Below are 14,380 nucleotides of genomic sequence, written 5' to 3' on the forward strand. Positions count from 1 at the left end.
GGGGAGTGAGTGCATGGGCTTTTATAAGGGGAGGGATCAGCCACCATTGCCAGCTTAGATTAACCTTTTTGAAGGTGGTTGGAGACTTGGAGCGTGGAATTTAGTTATATTTTCCTATTTCCTTTTTTATCAAGTACACATTGTGGGAAAATGGCTTTTCGCCATGTTGCAGGGACAATATGCACGACACGATAAACTTTGTGCAACTAGGTACTATGGGTCTGTTTTAATAGCAACCCGAATCAACCATGTCAAATAATTCTCATGCCAAATATGTTGACGCTTAGGTATGTCCTTAAATTTTTCATAATCTTTTGTCGTGTGTTCGGTTTAGGGATAAAGTATGATGGGTTTGGCCAATCCTAACTATTTGGAATAGAAAGAGTCCTTCTACGTTGTCAGGAGAGTGGGGCCCACGTATCAATGAAATAGAAAGTAAGTTTAATTGGTCAATTTTCTTAAGGATGGAGCTAATCCTGACATAGAGAAAATATTATTTTCAAGGATCATCTAATTCCACATATTCTCAAACTAAACGCCCTGGGTTTAGCCAAATATAACACATCTTGCGTTACCAAATTTTGTCTCATCACCTATATGCCTTTGAGTTTTTATTTTAGTTCCTATGTACCCATTGCATTAGTTGGTCGTTAGATTTATTAAAATGACTATATTACTCATTTCTCATACTTATATGCTACCTACTTAAAAACATGAACCTCAATGATTTTGTTGGATTTAAAATTTTTGATATTGTTATGTAGATTCCATCGAATTTGATTTGAAATTTATTTAAAAATTTTAAATTTCAGTTTTCAAATTTGTGGTAAAAAAAAGTTCTATAACCATTTTTCTTATGAATGAATATTTTTTCACGTTGAAATATTTTTTCTCAGTAAGCTAGCACATAAATATGAGAAAAGGGGTGATATATTCATTTTGAAATATTAAGGGTAACTCATTGTCAACTAACAAAATGGGTAATAAAGATATTGAAATTAATAGTCTCAGGAGCATGTAGTGGATGGTACAAAATTCATTATAATAGAAGGGATTGCACGAAAACTCATGTGTACGTTAGAAATTTTCTCTATCACTTATTTGGTTTAAACACAAAAGGTATTACTCCTATTTTGCACATAGCAATACAAGTTTAAAAGCCTTGTCAATCCTGCGAAATATTTTGTCCACCAATCCAAACAAAAAATTTGCTAAAAAAAATTGTAATGGCCAAATCTTACCATTGCTCCAAAAAATATTGGCAAGGCTAATAATGGCATTGAATCAAACATTATGCCCTGCATCTTTGTTAATCGTTCTGTAGGATTAATTAGTGGTTCAGTGGTCATTAATTTGGTATTGTCGGAGTAGAGATCGACAATGCGCATCACCGGTCGATGGAAATTGAGGAAGGAGGTTAGTCCACGCAACCATGAACAATACTCCTAGGAACGATGGACACAATTATCTCTAATGTGCTGACAGTGATTTGCATAGCTATAGTGTAGTCAGTAGTCACCTCTCATGCCAATCCATGCTATTATTGCAGCTAAAATTATACTAGTTTATTCACTTGAACGAGTACTTACTCGTACTCGTAAAGAAAATTATTTAGAACAATGTTTAATAAGTTAAACCTGGAAATATAAATCATGGATAACTGTTAAATTGTTGAGTTTGAAAATGTAAAAATTATATGAATAGATTTATCTTAAAAATACTTTCATAAAAATATACATATATCACTTTTCAATAAATACTTTTATAGAAATAATAAGTTAAAGTTGTGTTTTGTAAACCGTGTCACTGTACAAAACGACTTCCTTTACGAGTATGGAGGGAGTATTCAAGATTAGTTTTTTATTTAAAAAAGGGTAGTGAAACCTATGTCCACCGGTCTCAAATTTTGGATCCCATCACACGAGTGTTAAGGTTTCCAAAGTTATCCTTAAGGCTGAGTTCGAAACTTCATCTTCCCAGCCCACCTCTCTTATTTTCTGCATGCACGCTTTTCAAACTACTAAACAATGTGTTTTTTTAAAAAAAAAATTCTATATGAAAGTGACTTTAAAAAAATTATATTAATCTATTTTTTAAAAAAATTGCTAATATTTAATTAATCATGTGATAATAGACCGCTCTGTTTTAGGTGCAAGTGGGATAGGTTCCCATCCTGCACTGCCGCAGCCTAAATATACCTAAGAATCAATTTACAGCACCTTTTAGCAATATTTAAAGATGAGAAAAAGGCCATCCACCGGATTCAAAACCTCGTCACAGTTGTTCAGAAGGACACCTTGATCTGAACTTGAAGGAACTCACAATCGTTCCAGGTTTTGTGAGATTCTAGCTGAAACTTTTGTTTCGAAATTTTCCAAACTCAAAACACAATTACTTAAACTCAAAGAAACATGCTACCACTATATTCCAACTAAGATATGTTCCCATAACCAATTTTGTAGCACTATTTATTATAAGCAATATATATCCCGCAATGCCAACTTGGTCCTTGATTCGGAAAAAAACTGATGATTGTTGACCTAGGGGTGATAATCCATCAAAGAATAATCTTAGGGTAGGAATTTTGCACTTGCATTTTTAGTTAGCGCGCGCGGCTTAAAAAAGCCTAGAAAGTATAAAACGGTAAAAATAATTAACATCTAGATTAATTCAAAAATAAGGTTTAAAATTTAAATTTTTGTTACAACTGATAAGCTAATTAACGAGCAGATAATGGAACACTCATATGCCTTACTACCTTCATCATTGTCCGGGAAACCAGGGAGTAAAGCCAGTTGATTTGTCATCTCAGCTTCATTTCTAGTGCACAAACTACACCAGTGTAGTTTGTTTTACCCTACTTTCTTTCGTAGTGCACTTAGCTAGCTTTACAATTGCAACCACTCGGACACAGTACAACCAAGTCGCATTGAGAGTTGAGGACTTGAGATCCATGCTCTCTCCATGCACATTATTGGCGTAGGTGACATATATATATATGTGCTGTTGAAACATAGTGGCACTTTTGTGATTATTTGAGTGTACCTAAAACATGACAAGGTAAACTATAGAATATATAAACTAGACATAACTGAAATATGTATTAGCATTTGAGAACATGTAAAAGGTTTGCATGTCCTCATTACCATGGAAACTCTTACAATTCGCAACCACTTTTGAATCGAGTGGTTTTTTTCTTCTCTTTGTTATACTTTGATTTGGGAATCCATCTTTCGGCTCAAGAATTTCACGGGACTACACACAGTGGCGGAGGCAAGGCCCGGCTACCATGGGCAATGGCCCGGGCTCCATCAGACACATGCAACAATTTACCAAAGAATTAATGCCTAACTACCATGCTTAGTCACCGGCAAGGCCGTATGAAGCAACACCACAGCAGAAAACGTGCTTAACACAAACTTTTAAAGCAAATACTCCGGCTAAAATGATCTATGAAACATATATAGACTTATATATGCTTCACTTGTTGCTAGGCTTGTCTAGGATGATGAAAATTCTTGAATCCTACACTGAACACATATGAATATGTTTGTATTAGGAACTTAGTGAGATTATCGATTCATTATTCACCTCCTAATTAAAGCAACTCCAATAGCCTCTCCAAATAACTCTCGAAACTAATTTTTGAAAATTCTTGAAAAAAAACATACTCCAACATCTTCTCCATCTGACTTCCCAAACTATCCGGATTGCCAAACCCCTCCCCTCACTAGCCAAACTCACTTGTCATCCGTGGGTCCCACCTATTCCCCCTTCTCTCTTTCGCATCTTCGCACTCTCTCTCTCTCTCTCTCTCTCTCTCTCTCTCTCTCTCTCTCTCTTCTACAGGTCGTAGGTGGTCACCACTGTCCCAATCAGTCATATCGAAGCATCGTCGTCTTCCGCCGCCATCCATGCCACCGTTATTTGCCGCCCACCCCTTCTCCCCTTGCATTGGCCTCGAGGAAAGCCAGGGGTGCTCGAGTAGGACCTTGTGGCTGGAAAAAGCTAGCGTGGGCTCGGGAGCAGGCTAGGTGGCAACCGCCTCATTGGTCATCGCTCCCATCGACTCCACTGTCTCCGCACCCCATACGCTCCCATCAGCACGCATCGAGCCAAATCGGCGACCTCCACAGCCCACGTTGCTCCCGTTGCCTCATCATATCGCTCCCACCGACCTCCACAGCCCGCGCTACTCCCGTGGCTTCATCACATCGCTCCCTCCGTCCTCCACTGTCCATGCCGTTCACTCCGGCATGCATCGCCTCCATCACCCACATCGTTCCCGCTGGCCTCCACCTCCCGCATGCGTTGGATTCATGTGTTTTTAAATCCTCTGTTCTACGCATTTTTTATTTTATTGATGTTATTTTTCTACTTCTATGTTTTTACAGTCATGTGTCCCAAATGAACCCTAAATATCCATTAAATTCCACGGGGTCGAATGTTTATTAAATTCTACTATCTTCGTCTCAAAATATAGCAAACTAGAACTAGTTGTGACATATCTTTATCTTTCCAAATATGTTTGGCGAGAATGTGTCGCATCTAATTCTGGATTGCTGTATTTTAGAGCGGATGGATTACATGATAACGAGGGAAAAAGTTTGCCAACAATGGAAACGTTTATTGTAAATCTTGTCTTTTGTTTTCATCTACTCCAGCTAGTACTTGCACTACTGGCAGGCAGGATCTGACAGAATTATTCAGCCTGAAAATCCCCTCCCTGCACAGAGAGGGCTGGCCCACTGTCAGACCAGTCAGACGCTGCCACCTGTACCTGCAGTGGCCGCCACGTCGATCGGATCCAGCCTGGACGGAATCCGCCGCGACTGCGCTTGGGTTTTCCCGAAATGGTAAAAAAAATCCACACGTGAGGGACCCACGAAGGAAATGGGGTGGGGTCTGCCACTGAGCAGTGGGCCCGCGGCTGGGCTGGCTGACTGGCCTTTTGCTCACATGGGTGCAGTGCAGGACCCTGTTGTTTGGCTTTGCACGGACCAGTGTGAAAGGTCAACCTTGGCAGGTTTTAATCTGCTGTAGTAACGAGGGTGTTTTTAGTTCACGCCAAAATTATAAGTTTGATTGAAATTGAAACGATGTGATGGAAAAGTTGGAAGTTTACGTGTGTAGAAAAGTTTTGATGTGATGGAAAAGTTGAAAGTTTGAAGAAAAAGTTAGAAACTAAACCAGGCCTGAGTACTAATTGGGTTTGGTTAAATTTTTTTTTGAGTATCATTAGAGTTTTGGAGTCCAGTCATGATCAGTAGGGGCTGAATATATTTGAGAGAGCTCCTCCATTTGATGTCATGATTAATTTTGCTTATGTACACAAATTTAGAAGCAAATGTTAAAAAATTACTCCATCCGTCCCAAAATATAAGAGATTTTAAATAAATGGGACACTTCCTAGTACAAAGTCTGTCCAGATTCATAGTACTAAGATATTAAATGTTCCATCTGTCCAAAATCCAATATATTTTGGAACGGATGAAGTAAATTAGATTTTTTGGTTGAATGAGACACATCTTAGTTTTGCTTAAGTGGTCCACCGCCACCGCCCGAGACCGCCGCCGCCGCCCCCAGATCCGCCGCCGAGCGCCGAGCTCCACCGTAGGGCGGCGGATCCGGCCCTCCCGAGGACGGTGCCGCCGGATCCGCCGTCGTCTGAGACCGCCGCCGCTACCGCCCGAGACCACCGCTGCCACTTCTAGATCCACTGCCGCCGCCGCCAGAGACCGCCACTGCCACCCCCGCCCCCGATCCGCCGCCGAGTGCCGAGCGCCGAGCTCCTCCCTAGGGTGACGGATCCGGCCCTCCCGAGGACGGCGCCGCCGGATCCGCCGCCCTCGCCACCCGCCGCTGTCATCGCCATGCACCCATGCCCGCTGTCGGCGAGAAGAGAGGAGAGAAGAAAGAGATAGGAGAGGAGAGGAGAGAAAGAGAGAGGGAGAGAGAAGATAAAGAGAGAAATTAAATGGGGTGGTTGAAAAATTTTGAAATGGTGAGGAGGGAAAGAGAGAGAGGAGGATTGAAAAAATGGCGGTATTTTTACATGCGGTCCACTTAACCATCCGCATGCGAAAATAGATTATTAAAAATATTAATTTAGTACTAAATGAACTTCGAGTCGAATTTTAAGATGCTAAATGAACTCATGTGAAAAAGTTGTCAAAAGCAAAGTTGTAGAACTCATTGAGATATACCATTTTTCTTTTGGTCATTTCGCCATCCAAGTTTGATTGGACTATATAAAATTTAAATTTTAAAATATAAGAAATTCAAATAATTTTTCGGGTAGTAAATGATTTGAAATGAAAAAAATTGCCAACAACAAATTTGTATAACTCATCAAGATCTACAACTTTTGTTTTGGTCATTTTTTATATGACTTTGTTTTGCTTACACACAAATTTAGAAGCAAATGCTAAAAAATAAATTACTACTCCATCAGACAAGATTGAACACACAAGATTGATGTTACTGTCAATAAAACACACAAGATTGAACCCTGAAGAAATCGCTCAACTCACAAGGTCTGACGCTTGAACGTTTGTGAACAGTGGAATGAATATCTGAAGAACAAGACAGAGCAGAGCGAGACCGCACCACCCCCACGATCCGATTTCAGTTCCATCGCTTCTAGTTCTGCTTACTTCCTAGCCGAAGCATGCAAAGGATCCCAAAGTTTAACATGCATAGCTACTTCTACGTTAATGCAAGATAAATAACAGAAATAAAAGGACAATGCGCACAAGATTACATTTATTTTGTAACGGTCACTAGCTTCATCACTAGGTAGCACCCAAATCAGCAAAGAAACAATCTTTTTAAAGGTAAATAGGTTATGTCAAGATTTTAGATCATTAATAAGAAATTCGAACGTATTTCAATATGCTACATTACTATTTTCATAATTACAAAAAGGCATGTGCATATTTTCATATACTCCCTCCAGTTTTATTTTAATTGACGTTTTGGATAATGACACAGTCTACAAGATATATCTTTGACCTTATTTTTCTATTATAATATATATAATAAATAAATGCATGTTTACTTTTATTATAGTGCTTTGAAAGATAAATTTATACAAGTTGTTCTAATTTCTTTAAACTAAATACTTTTAAAGTTATTGTTGGGCAAAGTTATAAAAGTTTGACCTCAACCTAGTTCAAAACATCAATTAATATAGAACCGGAGAGAGTACACAACCATGCTTATACATGCAACAACTCGGTGCAAGGGCAACAGCTCGATCTGGTTTTCTTAGTGCAGCAAAACAGAAGCGAGCACCTTCCTTGCGAAAATGCTCTAATGAGGATGTCTGATCCGAGCGCAAATTAATATCGGGTGCTCATGCCCACACGCGTCCTAGTCGTCGAATGTTACCGATTTGGATCCAACATACCTTACTCCTTTACCTCTATACTGTATAGAGGGAACCAGACAACCAACCTTATATCTTCATTGATCATTCTCATCCACTCTATCCACTCATTTCTCTCCCGTTCTCTCTTCCCCAAGCGCGCGCCTAAGTTGTATGCAAGTCCAAGCACCTGGGTTGCTGCAAGCTCCAAGGAGAGGGAGGTCCAGCGCCAGGCCTAGGTGGCACACGATAGCAGTGTGGTGGACGGCGTTAAAAAGTACTTCCTCCGTTTTAGGTTATAAGACTTTCTAGCATTATCCACGTTCATATAGATATTAATAAATCTAGACATGAAGTAGTCTGTTGTGTGAGGTGGTGGCATGCAGTGACCCTCACGTCGAGCAGATCGACCAGGCGGTGGCAGCCCTTCTCCACTCTCGTTCAAGGTGTCAGCGTGGACGTCGGCACCTCACCACCGGGAGCATGCAGGAGAGGACTATAAGAACGGGTGTGTTGAAATTTATTTTTGATGTTTCAGTTGGTAATTAGTTTGATGTTTCTTTGTTTGGATTAAAATGTTGCAGTGGGATTTTAGATGGTGTTTCATAACTCGGTACTTTATTTTTTTTATATTTGACCTTAGGAACTTAAAAATCAATAATAAACAACTATATATGTAGAAAACCCAAAATTTAAAAATGGCTAGGCTTATAAGCAGAAGGTTAACTATGGAGCAAAATAAAGTATAAGATAGATTGGCTTTTAGCTAGACGACATAACTTATATACTTGGTCCAAGTTGCATCTTTATTCGATATCAGTAAAAATCTTTAAATAAATAACTAATATGGGGTGTTTTATGACAGTTTAGATCATATATGATGATCCGAAAGGAACAAAAAAACTAAGGTGATGTAGCTTTATAGATAAGGTGATGTGAGTCAACAAAAGTAAAGAGAAATAATATTAATGCACTTAGCCACTTACACTTAGTGGGATGAAATTATATAATCCGTAAGATATATTGAGGGGTTCTCTCCAAATCTGTCTCTGTCCCGTTTTTTGGTTCTAGAAAAACATATAAGGTAGGGACATGGGTTAGTATACAGGAAAGTGGTATCAACAATATTAATATTAAGATAAATAACTATTGATGACATAATTAGTATTCCCTCCATCGTAAAATATAAGGCTCAATCACTCCTAACGCAAAGACCAAGAAGAAATTTAATCAACCCCTTAATTGGATCACATCCATATACATGCAAGCAATGTGATTGGGGGTTTAATCGTAGAGGATTTAAAATAAATCAAATTTAAAGGACTAAGCGGTAATAGTTAACTTATGCATACATGCAAGTTTTATATTACTAGCAAAAATGCCCGTGCGTTGCAACGGGTAAAAAAAATTCTAATGATAATATATGTTTTTCACGCATAATCATGTCAATGACAATGTTTCTATTTTAATAAGTGGCTTGTTTTTTTATAAACAGTGTTTTTTCCTTGCGCGATTTTCTCAAACCATTTTTCAGAAAGGAAAAAGTATGAATTACCCCCTCGAACTATAGTGGTCGTCCGAATTACCCCCATGAACCACAAAACCGGACATTCTTCAACCCCCAACTATATAAACCGGACGAATTACTCCCCTTGACCCAATCCGAGGTGGTTTTGGTCTACGTGGCGTACGCGTGGCAGTCCAGTCAGCATTCTATATAAAAAAAAAAGTGGGACCCACCTGTCATACGCTCTCTCTCTCTCTTCCTCTCTCTCTTCTCTCTCTCTCACTCTCCTCACTTTCCTCTCTCTCACACGGTCAAAGGCAGGCGGGGGCGCGGCTGAGGACGGCGGGCGGGGGCGGAGGCGGCTGGGGGCTGGGGGCGGCGGGGGCGGAGGAGAGGCCGGAGGCGGGCGCCGAGGCCGCGGTTGGCGGGCGTGGAAGCGAGGCCGGCGGTGGGCAGCGGGCGGCGGGCGCGGAGCCGAGGCCGGAGGCGGGCGCCAAGGCGAGGCCGGCGGTGGGTGGCAGGCGGGGGCGGAGGCGGAGGCGGGTGGTGGGCGCGGAGGCGGCTGCGGATGGCAGGCGAGGCGCGGAGGCCGGCGGCGTAAGGAAGCACGCGGGATGGGCGGTGGACAGCGGACACCGTTGCGCGGGGGCACGGGACGCGGAGGTGGGAGCGGCCGCGAAATGGTGCTCGACGTGGAGGTGGGAACGTCTGAACGTGCTCACCGCCGGCCGCGAAATGGTGCTCGACGGCACGCGCATCACGAAGCTCTGTGTGTCGTCCTATGCCGACCCCGGCGGCAACGGCGACGTACGGCGGCGATGAAGACAGTGCGGCACGGCGACCACAGCCCATCCCCTCGCCGACGAGGAGCTGCCGCTGGCGGACGCCGTGGCTCCTGAGACCGCCGTCGCTGCACCTGAGGCCCAGGATGGTGGTGGAGAAGGGGAGGTGACGGCGACCTCGGATGGCTTCACCGTGCAGGACCACGACGACGACGACGCTGGAGCTGCCGCGGGCTGCCTTGCTCACCAAGAGTGGGAGAGAGAGAGTGAGAGAGAGAGGGGGGAAGAGGGGAGAGAGTGTGTGTATGATAGGTGGGCCCCACTATGTTTTAAAACATAAAAATGCTGACTGGACTGCCACGCGTCCGCCACGTAGACCAAAACCACCACGGATTGGGTCGAGGGGGGTAATTCGTACTTTTTCCTTTCAGAAATGGCGCATTTCTTTCTAAAAGTTTTTGCCTAGCATTGTTTTTTTCCTTTTTTTACTGACGAAGAAAACCATATTTTTCTCCTTCTTTTGCTTTTCTTTTCTCGTGTTGTTTTACCTGTTTTCTCGCGCGTTGTTTTTCTTGTTTTCTTTGAATGTTTTTTTTCTTTTTCTAAATACAGGAGAATATATGACGAAATAAAGCAATGTAGTAGATGGCAAAAAATTGATGGATCCTATCCAACTCAAGTGTCCATCAATTTAGCTTTTTTCTGACAATTTTTTCAGAGCGATTTGTTTTTAATATATGGTGTTTTTTCTTGCGCGGTTTTTTAAAACCATTTTTTTTAGAAATGGCACGTTTTTTCTGATAGTTTTTTCCTGCATGTTTTTTTAAAAATATTTTACCGATGATGGAAATAATTTTTTTCACACGTTTTTTTATTGAAGATGGAAAACCTTTTTAGCGTGTTTTTTTCGCTTTTTTCTGACTTTTGCCTCATGCGTTTTTTTTACCGTTTTTATTTTCTCGTGCATTTTCCCTTTTTAAATAGTTAGATTAAATTAGAGATAGAGAAGAGATATATACTGGTTAGAAATCAGATTTTGTTTCGCCACTTTATTAGGGAATCAGATGAACTTTTTAGATGTTTTTTCAGATTTTTTTTTCGCCTTTATAGGAATCAGACTTTTTTCTCCATTTTTAAAGGAATCAGATCTAGCGTTTTTTTTTCACCACTTTTTTTTTTGCCTTTTATATGAATCAGATTTTTTTTTGGTTCGGATCTACACTTTTTTCTCCACTTAGGGGAAATCTTTATTCTTTTTCTTTTTATGCACCTTTCTGCCTTTGTTCTCTCTCTTTTATTATTTTTTAACAAAAATGACCTCAAGTACCTTATTGCAAGATTATAGGGACTCAAATGTAAATATAAAAATTACAGGGACTCAAATGCAAAAGTACAAACCCAAGAATTAAAATCATATAAAAATAGATTGCTCTCAACCTGTAGATTCCATTTTTGTAAACAGATCTTCAATTCGGCACATCAATTTTTTTCACCAATCTAGAGTCGGACTTTTTTTTCGTTTCTGAGAGGGAATCGGGAGTCGGACTTTTTTATTTTATTTTTTTCGCTATTTTTTTACGGACGAAGGAAGCATATCTTATTTTTTAAGTAGTAGAGATGAGCTATGGGAAAAAAAATATTTGTGCCTTATATTTAAGGATAGAGGGATTACTAGTTAATTTCATAGACAAATGTCCCTAAAAAAACTCATATGGCAAATATAAAAATTAAATTAATACTCTGGATATATCATTGGTCATTTAATTTTCTTGTTGATTTCATATGAAAATTTTTTTGAACGAACTATTTGAAACAATATGCACAAGACAGTGCGACGTTTCATTTTGATAGAGCAGAAAAAAAATTACTCCCTCCAATCCAAAATATAAGACATCCACCCTTACCCCAAAAACCAAGAAACAATCATTATCACCTTGTAATTTTATCAACCAATAGAATTAGAGATATTAAGGGGGGAGGATTTTAAAAATAATAATAATTAAATAGAGAAAATATGCTAATTAATTGCATACATGCATATTATGAAGTATAAAAAAATAGTTATGCTTCGTATTACGGAATGGAGATAGTACAAGTCTATAGCTGATCTATAGCTCTGGAAGGCTATAGACATGAAAAAAAGCATATGTATACTAATTGGCTAGAAAATAATCCAATAGCACATATGTATTCATGAATAAGATGCAGAGTGGACATAAACGTAATTACGTAAACAAGACGTATGGCATACATAAAGGCATATGCATATATGAGCACTAACGACTCTCGTGCGTTCATGCTGGATAGCCCTACACTTAATTAACTCCAGCACTAACTAGTTAATTAAGTGTGACATTAATTCTCCTTGACTAAAAAGAGTCTTTTAAGTATATGACCGTTGAAATTTTGATTGATAAAGCGCAGCACTCGTGTGCAAATATAGGCACGCACGCATGCTTGCACGCGCGGCTAGCTAGCTTTAATTTGGAACAAGTCTAATTCGGAGCTTGAAAGGCAATTAATGTTCTCTAATGATCAAAATTAGCCGTCTTTGATCTCTCCTCCTTTCTGATCCCTTTCATGCGTGCAAGCATTGCATGCTGTTTTCTCCAAAGAGGCAGATTCAGTAAGAAACCATCATGCATATGGATATATATAGCTCATCTTGCTTGGCTTCAATTCTCAACATATTAGGTACTACATCATCATCTATATATGTTTCTCCCATACTCGTCCCCAGAGAGATTTCATATTCAAACATTGATCAATCCTGTTATACTTTAATAACAAATTTGTAAATAATGATTCTGGTGTACCATAAAAAAAAAGTCCTATAAAACATCACCTCGTTTTTACTAACGGGCAACGTGAAAACCCTTCTACGGAAATGCATAGGGCTCCCCAGGTCAAGAGACCCACCTAAGAAAATTACTTTCACATACGGACCTTATAGCCATAGGTAGCGTCTGTAAAAAAATATATTTTTCAGTACTATAATTGAATGCTTGAAAAAAAAATCTAAAACACCAATGCCTGCAATTTTAGTCGTCCGTGATTTGAGAAGTCTCAATGCTATTTTATTCCCTCTCCCACCTATCCCCACAATGCTATTCCTATTTTGTTCCTTCTCTCAGCTCTATCTCCTCCCCCTCCCACATTTTTCTCCTCCACAAGAAGCTCCATCAGAAGTGTGATGGCGCAAACTTTACAAGTTATGGTGGCTATGGTAAATTGGACATGATGCGGCAGTGGAGGCACCGGATCTGGTGCAGTGTTTCTTGGGAGCACTGGATCCGGCGACGTGACGAAGGGGACCAGAAGGATGGCAGTGCTGATGGCGCCGGATCCGGCGTGACATTGCTTGGTAGCCCTAGATCCGACAGTGGCAGCGAAGGGGACAAGAGGAGTGACAGTGGAGGAGGCAGATCTGGCGCAGTAGTTCTCATGACGTTCTAGACCTCGACCTCGACAGTGACGGGCTGATTCAGTGACGACGGCACCAGGACTGGTGGATCCGGTGATAGCGGCCTTGAAAGAAGCAGATCCACCTCGGCAGCCTCCAGAGATACGGATCCGCCACAGGAGGTCTCGGTAGCTGCTTGGGAGCCGCGGCGATGATATTCTTTTTTTTTTGCTAGGAATAGGAGCTAGGGTTTCTGCATTATTGGTTTTTGGACTTTAATTTTTTTTCACCAAAATTATTTTTTAGACGGGCGGCATAATGCGCCCGCGTGTGAGAATTTCGTTTTCACGTGCGGTTGGGTTGCACGTCTAAAAAAGTACTGATTTTTGTAGGTACCTATATGTAGACGGTTGCTCGACCCACATGTGAAAATATGTTCTAGTCGTATGATAAAATGGTTTCTCTAGCTAGTAGCGTATCTCTCTCACACATTCTGGTTGGATTATTGTGCGGCACTCCAAAGAAGCAAAAGTTCTAATTTTTCAAGCGAGACGGAAAGGTAGCTAATAACTTTGGTCCTCTACTCCGATTCTCTAGCTAGCTAGATGTGTTCCATGTATATATCCACGTGCAAATTAATATATATGCACGTGATATGATATATATCACATATATACATCACTGCAAAAAAAAATGTTATGAGAGCCATTATATTAGGTGGGGCGTTCAATTCGCTAGCTTAATTAGCTATACCTGGTTAGTTAATTGTCGATCGCCGATCCAGATCTGCAGTAACGTAGCTGCATGCTGTGCTTCCTACAGTATAGTTGCACACCGTGCAAATCTGCTTCTGCTCCATGCAACATGCAAGCTACAGGCCGCAGGGAGTATATATTTGTAGTACATGGTTAAACTAGCTAAGCTAGGCTTGAAATTAAAATCACCAAATTAAACATATATTGTGGATTTTTACAATGGCCACTACTACATAAACCATAATAGGGGCCAATTGAAAACTCCATATAGGTGCTAGATTTCCCAATCGACACCCTTCAGGAGGCACCGACGAGGAGAAGTTAATCAAAGATGCCAGTTTAGGAGCCATCACCTTTAAGGTTTCACGGATAAAAAAAAATTAGTTCGATGCATCGGCTCGATCGAACAGCTCCCCATCACCCCCAGACCATTCCACATCCAGGAACACCTTCATGATTTATGCACATACCAACATCGATCCAACCAACAACAACAACATGCTCCCACACAAATCACCATCGATCCATCCAATGTATCGATCCATCCATTGATACATTGGCGTG

General features: G+C 40.6%; 1 protein-coding gene across 1 annotated transcript; it reads right to left on the reverse strand.

Moving 5' to 3' along the window:
• Positions 1-9,187: 9,187 nt before the first annotated feature.
• LOC136357026 (verprolin-like) lies at positions 9,188-9,634 on the reverse strand. Its single transcript, XM_066311749.1, has one exon. It carries the CDS (start codon positions 9,632-9,634, stop codon positions 9,188-9,190), a length of 447 nt encoding a protein of 148 aa, XP_066167846.1.
• Between the last annotated feature and the right edge of the window lie 4,746 nt (positions 9,635-14,380).

This window comes from Oryza sativa, chromosome 6 (genome assembly GCF_034140825.1).
Source record: "Oryza sativa Japonica Group chromosome 6, ASM3414082v1".
NCBI classification, from domain to species: domain Eukaryota; kingdom Viridiplantae; phylum Streptophyta; class Magnoliopsida; order Poales; family Poaceae; genus Oryza; species Oryza sativa.

Bases quoted from the DNA above. Each gene is read 5' to 3' on its own strand.
- LOC136357026 (XM_066311749.1), bottom strand. From the start codon at position 9,634: ATGCGCGTGCCGTCGAGCACCATTTCGCGGCCGGCGGTGAGCACGTTC.